Raw genomic sequence first — 16,561 nt, 5'->3', positions numbered from 1 at the left:
CCCGCTTTCAATTAGTGTCAGTTGCATCCCCCGAGGTTAACTTGACTGTAAAGGACAAACATGATGACAAGGTTCACGTTCGTGCGACCAATCATAACCCAGAATTTCTTGGCAACCCCCCTCCCAGCGTATCCCACCTACCCCATGAAAACAAGTGCAGGTGTTGTAACCTATCTCGCCACGTCCCTCTGCAACTTCATTTGTGTCTATAGGCTTGGTTTCAACCGCCACCAGGATCCGGCTGGTGGTAACAATCAAAAACACCGACGCTGCAAGAGTGCAAGCCCTTACAATAAGATTTAAAGCGAACGATTGCAGTCAGTCAACCGATACTTCATAGTCGCGTTTTTGCGAAGAGGCTGAAGATGAATTCCTCACACTCTTTTTTATTCGGCAAATTACATCACAATAAAGCTGTTCCAGTATAATGAAGCAGTTAAGTGATTCGTCCAATTTTTGTCGTTCTTTGGTTAGCTATTTCCCCGCGGCTGCAAAGAGCATCTGAATTTTTCTGGGATGTGTGGCTTTGAATGATGTCTAAATATATTGGTGAGTAATGTTGCGCCTCAACCAGTAATTTCCTACGCAACTGCAATCAACAGGATCGTTCGACTCCTGCTGCTTACAAACACTTGTGATTTTAAGAGAAACTCCTTTTTCCCGATACCTTAGGGAAATCTGGCGGTTAGCTGTTGCCTCCTGACTGCATATGAAGTCCACCCGTAATTACCGGTCGTTCGATAGGCCTACTTGCAGTGGTCTCGCGATTTATGCTTGATCATTCATAGCTAAATGAGCTTTTGTGCTTGTTCCAGCTTATTCGGTCGGTCTATATGACACTCCTGAGTTAATTGGATTCAGTGTTCATTTGTGATCGTCTGACTCACTTGTACCAATCTGCTGTGGTGCCTGAAGGGCAGGAGGATTAAGCTCATGATCTGCCCTTGCCTGTCACTAACCCACCTACCCGAGGGGAGAGTGAAGTCTGCTGTTTCTTGTGTAATGTTGCGTGCTTCAGACGCAAGTGTCTACGTGGGCACGCTGGAGCGAGAATGCGACCTACGGACTGGATGATCTCGAAGCAGCGAGATATACAGCGGAGTAAAATCTCGTATAACCAGTATGAAAATGACAGCGCACATTGCCGAACACAAGAGACTGGCTCGTTTTCTGACTCAAAACGCATGCTGATGCCACGAATTAGAGGGTGATTTAGCCACTGAGGTGCATGAGAACCTGGCGGAATCAAACCACAACATGGTTTTGATATACCATGCCCTATCTATCCAATTGGGACTTTCGATATATGCGCGAATATTCCTGCGTGTAGCCTATGGATATTTGCATCAAACCTACGTGCATCAACCAAAAAAACACTCCATATCAGCTGTCTGGTTGGGAGGAATCAGTGATCAGATCAAACGGAAGGATGATGAGTTTATTTCATACTGAGGCTGCAAGTATAATCGTATACCCTTGACTAAGCAGACGACAACATTTTTCTTCTTTTTCCCTGTTCTTCTGTGTGATTCTGATATTCCATTTCTAAAGAAGGGACATTTTGCAAATAACCAGGTCTCAGTTAAGATTCAAAATGAGGCTAGTAGTCATATTCTCTCAAAATCGTCTAAGGAGACGGAAAGATGATTAACAGTGTACTGATCATTAAAACGAGTGCATGTTGCGTACAACTATGTGATAAAGAGTTATGAATGTTTGTTCTTGTAAGCTCGCGGCACAACAACATCTCGAATACTGGTTACTACCATACTCTGTTTGTTTTAGGCGGCCTTAGTACCGTAGCTTCTCTCATTTATCGTGTCCCTCAGCAAGAAATAGTGGCGCAAGAATATAACTTGATCAACTTCTCATGAAGCTCAGCGAGGGCTATAGAAAAGCAAATGATAGTAGGAAAGCAAAAATACTAAGTACCTCAACCAACAGCACTGTGAACGAAACAGGGACAAGGCATCTTGTAATGTGGTGGAAGTGATTACGTTTCTGTCCCACCGGGACATACCGCTGTTTCTGCCAGCGAAATAGCATTATTACTGTATCAAAAACATCAGACGCAAATCGCCGTCGAATCTCCCACACGAGCTTGGGAGAGCTACGCACCGACTCTGAGTTAAAGTGCCTGCTCAGCGGTTTGGTTAAACTTAATCGATAGCCAAATTGGGTTTTTAAACTCCTGTTGCCAAAAGTGAAAATCTTTTGGAAGTGCATTCCATAAATGAAGCCTTTCGTTGTTCACTCCATCTTCTGTTTCCGGATATTAGAGCCGTGTTAAAAAGCCACGGAGAAGTGCGCACCCACCGATTTCCAATCGTGGTGATCGTGTCTCCAGCAACCCACCATCCGGCATACTTCCCAAAGAAGATACCCACATTCCGAAGGCAGAAACAGGTGTTTTTGTAAACAGAGTTGTCAATAACAGCAACAAGGACGTGGGCAATGCGATCACGTAAGTTGAAACAGAGCTTCATGAAAACACCAGCTATCTTGTTCAACCTCACCATCATTCAACATAGACACCGGCACACTATTCGCGTTTTCGTTATTTGCTGATACGAAAATAGTCATAAGACACTCCGTATGTGTTGATGCTTCGATGCAATCCAAAAAGTATTTTTTCTGGCACAATATGCAATTGCCTCACTAATTCATATTGAAGACTCCGATGTGGCAAATGGCATAGTTGTTTGATAAAAATCATGAGAAGTCAAGGGCGAATTAAAAAAAACACTTCTCGATAGATCGAACTGTAGTGGCGATGAGTCCAGGGTAGGGTAGGATCAGTGCCATGACGAAAAGCTAGTTTACAGGAACTCTGTATGTACGCATGAACCGGTGGCTGAATCTTAGTCGACAGGGTATCTTCGAATTACAATGGCCCGGATTTTGAGTGCTCTGTCGTATTCTGTGACCTGTGTCATGAGTATACCGTAATACTCATGCCCAAAGGTATGTTTCAATACACAAGAGAATGTGTCGCCATTATTTTATTGTTTGTTTATTCGAATGGGTATGACATTTCATAAGGCACGTGTGTTCGGCTGATATATGAAAGATCTTTGTTGTAACTTGATAGACGATCGTGCAACTCTGTGTCGGTCTCTTGGCTTCCTGCTCCGCCCACTATGGTATATCAAAAGGCACGGTAGCTCTACACAGCCCTTTAGGGAGACAAAGGGAAATTACTACAACTATATTTATAGGGTAATCACAGGGTGTTCCACACGGTCGTGCTAGAATGTCCGTGAGGGGTCGAGAAGCGTCTAGTCAAAGATGCTCGATCCGGATTGGCTGGCATTCTAACCAATCAGAGCATTCCTTCGTTTGGTCCGTGTCCTGAACGTGACACATCCGTCCAAATGATGTGATGTTCGATTATTGGAGACGGCTGGCATCCGGACAAACTTGCAGGACATTATGATGGAAGATTAAAGAGGAGGCACCGAGATGACGAATTTGTCAGTATTCTTGATTGGTGGCAGAATTAGTCAACATGTTAGACAGTCACCCAAAAATATAGAGGACTTGGAGCCAAAAACAGTTTTTGGCTATCCAGGGCATTTCACATAAGGTCACGTTTTCGAATGAGCTACGGTAAGAAGAAGTAACTGAGTACAGTTAAACAGTTCAAGAATGAATTGGTGCAAATGCTAAAATGTGGGTGCATATGAATGGAAAATGTTAGTTTTTAGGTGAAATGAAGAATGGGCGTAAAACACTACTCGACAGCTTCGCTCTTCTTACGGCTCATCAGGTAGGCACAGTCCCAGATTTTCCGTCATCAACCCTGTGCTTTACTTGAACCCAAATTAAATGAAATTCGACTGATACACTCAGCTGTATACTTAGCAAAGTGTATTGTGATATCTCGAATATCGTAACACCTAAAGCCTGGTGCAGCACTTTAACTTTAAAAGGAACATGACAAACGAGCGATTCAGCTGGGATTCAGTTGAGTATCCCGTGAAAATAATGTTGGTATGCAAATGGTTGTATTTCCTCAAGTCAAAAATGGTTTTCTGTACGAAAACAGAAGTTCTAATAGATAAGTCACGGCAAGATAGTCTAAAGGAAGGGACAATATGGAAGACCATGAGAGGTGCTTTTTACACACTGAGCTTCATATAGAGACCCATGTAAGTACTCCCGGAATTCCGACTTTTGTTAACTCTCTTTCGAGAATTTTTCTACTTGGAATGCGTGCAGAATGTAGGGGGTAATGAACACCTCATAGTAATTTCCGAGTAGATTCATAGCAAAAGTCAAAGTACTTACTGCTCCTAAAGCTAACTAAACAACGCCTGACGATTCCACCACTCCAAAGGACGTGTTTTGGTGACCAAAAATTCAGAAAAAATGTTTCTTCAAAATGATGAAATATAGGAAAGGATCACAGTGAATCCGACGGGAAAGAGTACAGTCAAAATTGTTTGTTATAAAAATTTAAGAGAACTGCGAAAGCCCTCACTCTGAGAACATGAAGAAGTGATCAGACTTCGGTCAAAGCCGTTTGAATGTGATAAAGTGATAAATCGAGGTTTTCATTTAGGATACCCGCTGGTTATTTCAAATCAGTGGGCCTTGAAAGACAAATGTAAGCGATGGCCAGCTATTGTGGCATTTTTGGACATTAAGGAAGCGTTCTCAGGACCACATAACTAGTTCATCCGCGTGAACAGCTGGGCTTTGACAGTAACGACCAAACAAAATTTCATCGGCATAATTACACTGGCGTGTGAAATGGAACCTGGCGACGCATGGCAAAACCTGAATGGATAGAGAATGGATGCTGCTTGTGGTGGTGGTGAGGGTGACGACAAAAGGGAGAGGGGTAGTTTTGACCTTGTCATGGGGCATGGAGATGGCGGTTATCTATGATTGGTCATAGATCAGATGTGTTATACTGACAGTAAATCTTAGTAAAGTACTCCCTCTTTAAAGAACTACCTTCCAGGGAGTCTGAAATGCGTTTCTTCGTGGGCGGGTGAACCGCGATTAGCGCCTAGCATATGTTCTACACATGTTCTACAATGTTCGAATAAATTTTCATTGGTAATCGGGTATTTCTCAACAGCTTTTGCAAGAGGCGAACAGAAGTTTTAACTTTTCCTGGAGTATATGCTTCAGGTATTCAATGTTCTTGCCTATCCGTTATTTACATATGCTGCGGAAAGCGGTGTGTCACGTCATCTAGGTCACAAAATAGTTGCTGGTTTGCTCGTCCACATGAACTTTAATAAGAACTATTAAACATCTTGAGGATGTACTCTTACTCGTGAACGAAAACATTGATGACCAGCATGAACTCGACAGCCATTAGGGTATCGCGCGCAGGTTCATCGTATTCTTCAGCTTTATTACACGCAACTGGCATTTTAGCAATGTAATTTTCCACCATATAGTGCTGTTCGTGATCTCAGGGTTAAACTATTGGATAAGTCAAATCATATCTTGTCCGAAACATTCCCATAATCTGATTGGTTGGTGTACCAGTTGTGCTAATGACCTAATCACCTGGGAGTAACTATCACCAAAAAGACTAGGGTAGTGTCATAGGGGTTTCCATTGTAGTATCCCCAATGGGATGCCGTTTGAGGCACCAGAGACATTTTCCCCTTCTAATCTGACAGGATAGTGTGTCTGAGGGAGAGTCAACATGGAGAAAATCCTGTCGCTAAAATCATCTCCCCGTCCGAGGCGTTTCGCCCAAAGGGATTTCTTCAGAAAGGAAGTATCGTATTTATATTGTGAGGACCTGTTTGTCGTCTATTTGAGCCACCGTATAACTTACTTGATACTGTTTCCTTCTGTCGACTCTCTCTCTCCCTTTTTCATTCTAGAGCCAGCTGTGAATCGAAAAAATACTCAAACAGTAACCGAAGAGACTCTTTACCGAAACGTACCTCCAACTTCAAAGTTGCCTCTCTAGTGCGTTGTCCACGGCCGCGAACAACGATGAAACAAGACAAGGCGGTGATGTCGCCGGTCAGTTCTTCCGTCGTCCGATTTTGTAAGACGCCTGAAATCTACGTTAGATGGTCCGTGCATGACAGAACTCATTTACGTTTAGCGGGTACCTCAAGGCCGCCGGAAATCGATACAAATACTTCGCGGCCGGTCTCACATTCAACCTTGAAAATGGCCTTATCTGATCTTACTATTTATCGACCAGGGGATCGAAACAAGCCGGGACTACTGTATTCGGCTAAAGGTCCATGCCTGCCAAACATTCAGTCTCTACTTGTGGAAAAAATTAATTGGCAGGAATTGTTGCCTGAGTTGGCTTACATTCGTGTCATTCTGCCAGGTTTGAAGGTTAGTGTCACCGTAATTGCTTCACTCCTGCTCAGGGTTTATGCTTTTGTTTATACTGCCGATAACAAGTAGAATGTTGCCGTGAATATCTCGTAGCATGGACCTGTTACTAACGTGCCCTTCTACGCTTCTGATTACTTTAGTTCTCAGTATCTGTTGCACACGCTTCTTCACAATCAGTCATCTCACTAATGATGTCGTCCAGATACGGCATACCTGTTTATCTCTCAGTCGAATCAGACTTAAAGTTTGAGCTCCCGTGAACTTCTCTCCCCTACTTTTGTGGACTGTTGTAACCGCATCAAACAGAAAAGCTCTTACTGTAGTCTAAATTCCTCTTTAATTTTGACTGAAATAGCGCAATAAGGGATGATCTGGCTTTCACCCCTTACACCAATTAACCAAAAACGTGATTTGATTATGGCCGTATCAGGCCGAATCCGTCCTTGAAAAAGTGCTTTCTTAAGGCTTTTCTTGCAACCAAAGAGCATTGGAACTTTCCAGGCTCAGACAGCGAGATTTCCAACCATTGCAGAATAGACTAGATCAATCTGAGTTCTCGCGGTAATTCGTTGCCCAGTGATATGCGCAAATCAAGGTGATGAGTTCGACTCCCTCCAACATTTCACGACATTGGAAATTCCAGTGTGACCACGTCAAGTTGCAGAAACTGTTACTCTCTATGACCCAGTGAGCTAGGTTACTGACTCATTTCATGTATCAGAAACAAGAATCTAAGACTCAAGCACTGTAGTTGGATTGGCTGCTGATGCACTCTTCCCGTTTCCTGTCGTGCACATCTAGTGATGCGCTGGTGGACACGCCTGGTACAGCACTGCGGTAAGCTACTGAGTACCCGTTGACAGAAGCCTCTGAGCGCTTCGTTTGTCGAAGTTTGTGAAAGAAGTTAAAAAAGAGAGAACCGTCTCTTCCCATTTATTGTATCTGCCTGTGCTCAGAGTCGGCCATAGACAGCTTCTATGACGCTCTATGTGTTTGTTCACAGCAGAAACAGGTCAGAAGTAGTTGTGGTTGTTGGTGACGTGAGCGCGCGGCACGCAGGCCAAGCGCCGCTGGAGCTGAGGTCGCTGGTTAACTAGAATTTTACACAAGACAAATGGACAAAGGAGGACGCTTACTGCAGCCGTGTGCTGACCTCATAGTGTTGCTCTGCAGTACCAAGTTCCGGAACAGCAGAGCCGTTGGCTCGACAGCCACCAAAACAACGTCAGATATCGATGGCAAAGACGGATCACTGCCTGCAGCTCCATCTGGAATACCTGTGTGGACTCCGACCATGCGCAGATCCATGGCTTTTCACGCTTGCCTACGCCACTTATACATTGAGATGGACCGAGAGGTCAAGCAAACTTATCAAAATCAACTCTTGCAACGCCATCAAGGTTCTACTTGACACCAGAACTTATTCCTCATTCTACCTATGTTCCACGCACCGGCTCTCCAAAAGGACCGTGACTTTGCTGGGGATCCAGTGACAGAGTCCTTCCAGTCGCAATCACAATCAAACTCGACCTTTCATTCAACTAGGAAAAAAATCCACACAGACCGGGAATTATGGCGGACCCAGAAGGTCCGAGAAGTGGAGGAAGCCAATTTTGGCGAAAAAAACTCCCAGGTTGCTGCACTTGATTTGCTCGGTGTTTCTTCGGGAGCCCGTCGTAGGCAAGACGATCAAGGACCCCAATAACCTTCTGGTATCCAACAAAAGATAATGGTTGATGTGCTGGGTAGATTAGTTTGGACAATTTAGTCGGTCACCTGCTACTTTCACTCCGGACTGTCAACCCTTGACAAGAACATAGGTTGCGCATGTGGGACCCCATTCACTCTCAGAAGTCGCCTGATTTTTATCTCTCCTGATTCATATGACCTTTCGCCTGTTCTCTAAAACGATGGCTACGACCTCTCCAATCGGTGCCAGTGTGCATTATTTGCGCTTACCTGGGATAAAGAGACCGTTTCAAACAACAGAGGTGATCGAACAAAAGTACTCACCGTCTAAAAATACTTTTGATGAGTGAAATAACCATTTCAGTGTTAGCTTGACTGACGTCGTAACAAGGCTCCTGAAATCCCCGATTCTCTATCGTCTAGGGTGGCAAGTGAAAAGTTAACCCGTGAGCTTCACGCGAGATTCCGACCGAGCAGACACTGCATCGAAGGCTGGAAGGTCTTTATAACTCCGTTGCTGAAATAGCTGCTGGTGAGAACCTTCTTGATCTGCTGTTCGCGTGCGACATAGCCGTAATTGCTGAAGACAGAGACAAGGCCAAAGAGCCATTAGGTGGAGTGGCCACCTTCCTACAGCCTTTCAGCATATGCTTTCCACCTACAACGTACAGAGTGCGTGTCTGAATGTATGAGGGTGTTTGAAAAATCATTCGCTGTTTAAGCCATGTGGATTAGTCTTTGCTTTTGTACTTTAGGCAACTCTGAACAAGGGTCTAGTTTCGGACGACTTGCTGAATTCAAGATTTGTATCCATCAAAACCAGTGAGATATTTAAAATTCTTTTTCCTTTCGTATAATTTATCATGGTAACCAGGAAATTTTTTCTGAAATGCTCTTTCAGCATCTCAAACTTGTTGACGTGGGCATTAGTGAGTTGACGACTGTTCTGCATCTGGCCCTTATCGAACGTTTGGATACCCTGTGCATCTCACCCACTCCTGGTAATCCAATCGTTAAAAAAGCTGGACGGTTTTGGCGTCCTTTTGTGATTTGGGCGCTGAAGGATACACTAGGCTTTAGGGAACTGGATGAACAAGTGGTGAGTATTTCCTCAAGGTAAACAATCATTTTGTTCCGTTGTTGACATTCCTGCCTGCCGGCTGAAGTGTGTAAGTGGACCATTTGATGGAAAGTCTTCCCAGGTTGCGCAGTAATTTTAACAGCAGGCTAATTTGCAAATCCTTCAACCGTTCTACACTCGTGTCTCCCGGGAAATTTTTGAACTGGTTCCGGAAGATCTAATACTGCGCAGTGATGGTGTAGATTGGCACAAGATAAGATAACATTCCGCGGTGCATGTCTGATGCTACTAAAGGGAAACTATACACACATACATAAATCAATCACCACTGTCACTTTTATACTGGTGAAAGAAAGACGGCCTTCGTTGCGGAGTTATTTATTAGAAAATGCCAACTGAACAGTTACAGACGATTGGACGGGGAAGGAAAACTCTCATTTGCACCTTATTTGCAAAAACTGAATATCCGTCTTCTCCTTGAACGCGTCTTCGTGAGCTTTCCTGGATATTCGTTGACTGTTGCTCAAATTCAAGCAAATGCGGCTCCACAAATTCCGCAACAGATCTCCCTTTTCAAGAGACGCAAAGCGGATTTAAGTGAAAACATACTACTCGGAGGCCCCAACCAGTAGTATCATCGTTACACTGGTAGTGGAGAAATCAGTATACCTTTGTGTGTGAATGACTACTCTACCACAAGGTCACATGACAACAGGGAGTAACCAACAACTAACTGAATACCTGAGCACATGTTTAAAGATGAAAAAGTTGCCTTGTTCAATAGGCTTGGGGAACTTCTAATAGTTTGTCAGTGGTTGTTGTATTGCATGACATTTCATGAATTAATTTTGCATGTTTAGGGTTGACGTTTTGAGGGTGACATTCTGTGAGGGCACTCGCTAGGACAGACTAGTGTAATTAGGTGATATAGGTGTAAGGATGATTCTAAAATTTTGCCTTTTTGATGGGGAATAAATGGTCGATTTACCTTATGTAAACTCACGAAAAATGTCCACTCTTTTTTTAACAGGAGGGTGCATAGTTCCACGAGTGAGATGACGTCCATAAAAAGACAGGCTGGCATAACTTGCAGTTGCAATTACCCATTTAGACATCTGTGGACATGACAGAATCTAGGCCCAACCAAGTGGTTATTCTTGATCAACAATGAAAGTTAAACAAAACGCTTGTCAGTTATATCACTTCCGAAGGCAAATAAACAATTAATAATTTGACGGACGAGTCTCGTCAAATGGACAGCTAGCATTAGTGGGAATCTCATTTAGAGTGTTCGGGTAACAGTCTGCAACGTAGGGTGTGTCGAGCTTCCGGTCTAANTTGTGTTAACTCACGAAATGTCCACTGTTGTTTTGACAGGGAGGTGAATGTTTCCGCGAGTGAGATGACCTCCATAAAAAGACAGGATGGCGGTATACGAAATGTAGCTAGAGTAACTTGCAGTTGTAATTCCCCATGACGGAATCTAGGCCCAACCAAGTGGTTATTCTTGATCACCTATGCCAGTTAAACAAAACAATTTTAAATTATATCACTTCCCAAAACAAATAAACAATCAATAAGTCGACGGATGAGTTTTGCCAAATGGACAGCTAGCATTAGTGGGAATCTCATTTAGAGCGTTCGGGTAACTGTCTGCAACGTAGGGTGTGTCGAGCTTCCGAGCAAATTTACCTGAGGTTATATATTCAACTGCGGTCTGAACGAACAGAACGGCCACGTCCTTATAGAAAAAATAATCGTTCAGCTTTCGCACCCCTTCTGTGCATAAATGCCATACCACTGGTAGGAAGCACGAGTGCTACGGCTTAGACGTTAGCAATCGAGCTAGCGGGGCTGGGTTCGAACCACGAACCTTCCGGGTAGTATTTTCGCGCCTTAACGACTGAGCTGCATTTATTATCTGCGGTTATTGTTTCCCATGTCACTTGCAGTCAGACGGGGTTTACATCCCTGTTACGTCAGACGTTATTCGCTTGGGTAAAAGTGTGCTTCAAACAACGCGGCAATGGAAGCCATCAGTACAGTTGTGTGATTGTTTTTTTATCCACCGTTGATCTGGGCTAGGGGGGAGTTGAGAAGGTGTTTCCGAAGCCCTTTAGCGTAAGTGGTAGTTACTTTTTGCTGGAAAGTTCGACTTGAAATTAGACCTTCTTCTTTCATGCCAGCGTTTCACAGGTGTCAGTGCCTTTCATTCAGAGAGAGAGCCATGTTTCGTCATGTTAATAGAAGTTGTGTCTAGTGATAGGCCAAGTCTGTTGTACAGCCCGATCGTCAATCTGCTTCGCTCTGTGGACACCAAAGGTGCCTGCAACTTGTATTGACTCCGAGCATGTCTTCGATCCTCATCCAGCTAGTGAGCACACGGGAGAGTAAAGTTATAGTGGGTTTGTGCTTTTTAAGGCCGTCCGTGTCCAACAATGAGCTACCATTGTCATCACTTTTGTTGCTGTCCACGTGGATACTGACGCTTCATGTGGAAAGTTCAAAAAGCACTGTACGGCTGCTTCATCCTGACTTGCAGTCATCAGCAGTGTGTATGTGATGAAACTCGAGGGAGCTTTGTGGCCTTTCGGATAGTAGTTTAAACACTCAAGCGTTCGGTCACGAGCGGCTAATCACTAATATGATTTACTCGCACTGTCTAATTAGGAAGTATGCACAACAGTATCACAACAGTATCACAACAGGATGAAACAGCTACACAGTGCTTCTCATCTTTTGACAATACAGGACGAAACCTTGATTGCGAATTCTCAAATCTCTCCACATTTAGAGAATGAAACAATTATTCGTCCCGTATCATATCCCAGCATAGGTTAACACCGCACCACAGGACATTCCAGAGTCGAAACCTTCTCTGCAAGACGTAAAGATATTCCATCATTCCTACGCATCATTCCTTCTCAGTACCAGCTTGGATGTTGTAATATTGTTAATGATATTCACAGCAGAATTTCGTCCTCGTCATGCTATCCTCATCTTGGTGTCGCAAGATTTTATCCAACTTCATTTAGAACGTCTAACTTTGCACTGAAAGGTATGCTGCACACAGTCGTATTTTTTATACGCGCATTATTTCATTTTACTTTATACGTAGGTAACGCATGACGAGAGAATGAAAGCAGGTCAAATCTTCAACTCCATCGGGCAGCATTTAATTCTTCATGAATTCACTACTCCAGTTCAAAGTACTGCGGCACGGGAAGAAAACCAAGAAACATTGATTGAAGAAAATTCAGCTTGCTTTCCCATTTCGAGAAAAGTCGAATCCATTGTCAGGTTTTTCAGTAATTCACCGGATTTTCGTGCTGAAAAAAATTTTGGAACTTGGACTGGTGAGGTGGAAACCTCATCATGTTCCGAGTTTCATCAGGCATCCTCCATCAACCAAGGAGATGTGAATGAAATACCCAGAGGACTCTATCTAAGTGAGGATCTCGTCAAACGATGGACTGACATACTGAAGTTGGTAAGTTTACAGCTAAGGCACTAAAATGACCATTATAACCAGTTGATAAAGCAGTCCCAATTCAGCGATCAAGGTATCAAAAACTAACGAATTATCAGCTGCATTCCCGAGTGTAGATAGTGAAGTTGCACACCAACTGCTCAATCTAATAATTCTACGGGACGTTTTGCCTGAGATGTGTCTGGTCATAAATGTCGTATCTAGGAAAGCAGCAAAATAGTATTGCATAACTGACCATGATTTAACTGAACAGCCCCATTTCTGAGCGGTTATCCATCCCACTGACTCAGCCCGCTTAGTACACTGAAGGCGTTAGAAGTGATGTGTTGCAGCACTGTCCATTTCGAGGTCAGCAAAGTCATAAACAACTCCAGCAAGATGCTCAGGAGCACGGCTTGATGTTACGAATGATAATAGCTATGATGATAACAGCAAGGGAGCAAAGGATTGGGGCTGGTCTCAGTTGACCTATTCAGTACAAAACCAACTCAATAGACGGTCTCTTATACCTCCATAACACCTCAATTTAAAATTTTGGCATGCAGAGATACAAAACAACCAAGGGAACTCTTGGAAGGAGGGCACTCCACGATAAGTTTAATCAACCATCATGTAAAACTAGATCCAGTCTGTACACTCATTTGTGCAAAGGGCAAGCGGAACATTCAAACGGAGCTCCTTATCGGACTAACGGACAAAACGTCAAGAACCCACTGGGAATCACGTCAGTGTGGAACGTGAAGTGGTCATTATCGTGGCCTGCCAAGAATCTAAACATGCCAAGTCCGGAATCCAGGTAGACACCGACCAACACACACACACACACAGGTCAGCAATGGGAACCACCCAGTCAGGTAGCCAATCATGAATTAAAGTCAGTCACAGATCACCACTAAATGCACATGGATGGCGTGTGGCACCGCTTCATCATACGGCGCTGTGATAGTGTCAACTCAACTAGTGATGACGCGTCCGCAGTCAAATCCCTCAGCTCAGCGAACATACCGGAGGTTACATGAGTCCGAGTAGTTACACTCGGACGTTAACTTGAAAGCTTTCCACTACAGCTGATTCTCTACTGCTTGCTTGACGCGACTACAGGTTTCACATTATACATGAAGAGGTCACTTTGAGCCATAATGATCAGCAGGTTGGCATAAACCGTGAGGGAAAAATTATATTTGATCATACTGTTTGAGACCATAGAGTCAGCGAGGAGAATAACCGATACATCGACATACACAAATGGGAAGTCCCAGGGTCACTATCTGGCTCATCAGTTCGAATGTGCTCGTGTGGCATTACTGTCGCAAGTCTTATTAAAGCCTTGGAATGTCGTATCGGGGCACTCAACCGTGATTGACTTTGGTCGTCTGCTTTCCTCGTACAGCGGACTTAAACTTTCCCAGGAGGGCTTAAAGTGTTGTCGTGCAGTGATTCAACGGTTCCGACTGGACACACACACACACAGGTCAGCAATGGGAACCACCCAGTCAGGTAGCCAATCATGAATTAAAGTCAGTCACAGATCACCACTAAGCAAACGCACATGGCGTGTGGCACCGCTTCATCATACGGCGCTGTGATAGTGTCAACTCAACTAGTGATGACGCGTTCTCAGTCTAATCTTTCAGAATAGTGTCAACTCAACTAGTGATGACGCGTCCGCAGTCAAATCCCTCAGCTCAGCGAACATACCGGAGGTTACATGAGTCCGAGTAGTTACACTCGGACGTTAACTTGAAAGCTTTCCACTACAGCTGATTCTCTACTGCTTGCTTGACGCGACTACAGGTTTCACATTATACATGAAGAGGTCACTTTGAGCCATAATGATCAGCAGATTGGCATAAACCGTGAGGGAAAAATTATATTTGATCATACTGTTTGAGACCATAGAGTCAGCGAGGAGAATAACCGATACATCGACATACACAAATGGGAAGTCCCAGGGGCACTATCTGGCTCATCAGTTCGAATGTGCTCGTGTGGCATTACTGTCGCAAGTCTTATTAAAGCCTTGGAATGTCGTATCGGGGCACTCAACCGTGATTGACTTTGGTCGTCTGCTTTCCTCGTACAGCGGACTTAAACTTTCCCAGGAGGGCTTAAAGTGTTGTCGTGCAGTGATTCAACGGTTCCGACTGGCTTGTACAGTACTTGAAAGGGTAATGGGGATGAACAGTCTCTTGTTTATTCTGTGGTTCCCCTCGGAACCCACCGAACGTATTTTCCGTTGGAGATTCGAATATGAATAGTAAATACTTTATTGCCAGAACGAACAAGCAACGCTGTTCTTGGAGGAGACACCTCTGTTGATGGCACTGTCATCTGATGCAGCTGACTGTCGGGTCAGACGATTTGCTCTATTCTTGAGGGCGTTCTCTCGAAAGCTTAAAATTCAGCTAAGATTTGTGCCTTGGGGAACTTCGCTCCGTGGATTCGTGAAGTTATGATCTAGTTAGCTGACTTTACTCGAGTGAGTCGTGGGTCTGTTCTGTAGCAGCCTGTTGGCTCCTGGCGAAGCCACGAGGTTCTTTAAGTTTATATTTCCACCAGAAGATTTCTAGTGATGGCGAGGCTGCAAGTTTGTGCTGCATTTTTGCATATCGTAGCAACTGTTCCTCGGTGTGGTAGGACCTCCCACCTTGTTGCAATAAAATCTCATCATCACCTTCCTCCATGTGGATTTCGTTCAAATTGTACCGTGACAGGTTACCGTGATTAAACACAACACCTACCAATCCTCGGTTGGAATAAGTGTGAAAAGTTGTGCACATTTGCGAACAATTAACGACTTGCGAAAAGCTGGTTAACATTTCCAGGCTTCTACTGGTTTCCGGTACTAAGTGCGTTGCGTCCCGATCACAGTGCAGCGAAAAAGTGAACGCAAGCTGGATTGATTATGATTGATGTGGAAAAAATCGCATATTGTCTGACTCATTCTTTAGCGGTGTCAAGCCGGTGCCATGTAGCTTCACCATTTCCGGTACACTGGATTTTCAGTGTTGCCTGAATGATATATAACGAGACTGATAAACAATAAAATTAGTAGGGTGGAACCCTATTCTGACTGTTCTTGCGTTAATCCAGGTGACCCCAGTTGAGCAGATCGACTGGCCACCAAGGAGTTCATAGCCTTCCTTTTCCAATCAAGATTGTTTATATGAATAAGTATGTTCTGTTTGCGAAGCTTCATGCTAATTCTGCTCTTAGGAAAGTTGGTCAACCTTTAAAATTCGTTCCATTTCGTTCTTCTTCAACTTCCAGTGGAAGGTCTGTACACAGCGTCAGAAGAGTGTTTGTAGTATTGTGGAAGATGAAGCACAAATGGCTAATCAGAAGCTTTTTCGCAGAGCCCAGATGATGAACATATGGCCGCCTGTTTTCAGAGAGCTCGTCGGTTTTCTGTCGACAGACAATGCATCCGACACCATTTGAAGTGACAGTGCTGTACAACATCAGTGTCTGCCACATAGTTCCATACATGTAAACATCTATTCGGGGATATACAGACTTTCCTCGTTCAATACGTCACTTTGTTCCTTTTTCTTTGCAAATCAGCTGTGTTGGTATGTACTCATTGTGTCAAACGGCCAATGACCGTAGCCACGCATCACCCCTAGGCAAACATGAATTTTTTTGGTAGACCTAGTGAAATATTCCAGAAAATACCGGGTAGTTATGAGTAGTTAAGAGTAGTTATTAACTAAGCACCGCTCATCAAGCCTTACATTTGAAACTTGGTTAAAAAGTGTCATGATGTGAGCTATGACCATAGTCGCTTAGCATCAAAGGGACTTGTCAATCGTTCTGTTATTAAGCAACTTTCGCGTGTTTTCATACCCGCTACGGCAATTTACGTGGCTACTTTCACGAGATGTGATATCCTGTTTTCCCAACGGGGACATTTTCGGGACCTCGAGCCTTATATATATATATATATATATATATATATCTTCTGAAAA

General features: G+C 43.9%; 1 protein-coding gene across 1 annotated transcript in view; it reads left to right on the top strand.

Annotated features, from left to right (window-relative positions):
• The window catches only part of T265_13407 (hypothetical protein), a gene marked incomplete at both ends in the record, with an annotated part of 24,886 nt that extends 8,784 nt beyond the window's left edge, over positions 1–16,102 (top strand). Inside the window, 5 exons of the mRNA XM_009168761.1 lie at positions 2,280–2,464; positions 5,856–6,330; positions 8,924–9,121; positions 12,222–12,593; positions 15,864–16,102. Of these exons, the coding sequence (XP_009167025.1) occupies positions 2,280–2,464; positions 5,856–6,330; positions 8,924–9,121; positions 12,222–12,593; positions 15,864–16,034 (1,401 nt within the window). The remainder of the gene's footprint in view (positions 1–2,279; positions 2,465–5,855; positions 6,331–8,923; positions 9,122–12,221; positions 12,594–15,863) is intronic.
• Between the last annotated feature and the right edge of the window lie 459 nt (positions 16,103–16,561).

This window comes from Opisthorchis viverrini, assembly GCF_000715545.1.
Source record: "Opisthorchis viverrini unplaced genomic scaffold opera_v5_64, whole genome shotgun sequence".
Classification (NCBI taxonomy): domain Eukaryota; kingdom Metazoa; phylum Platyhelminthes; class Trematoda; order Opisthorchiida; family Opisthorchiidae; genus Opisthorchis; species Opisthorchis viverrini.
The sequence above is the reverse complement of the archived record's forward strand: the minus strand, read 5'-3'. Positions and strand labels throughout refer to the sequence as shown.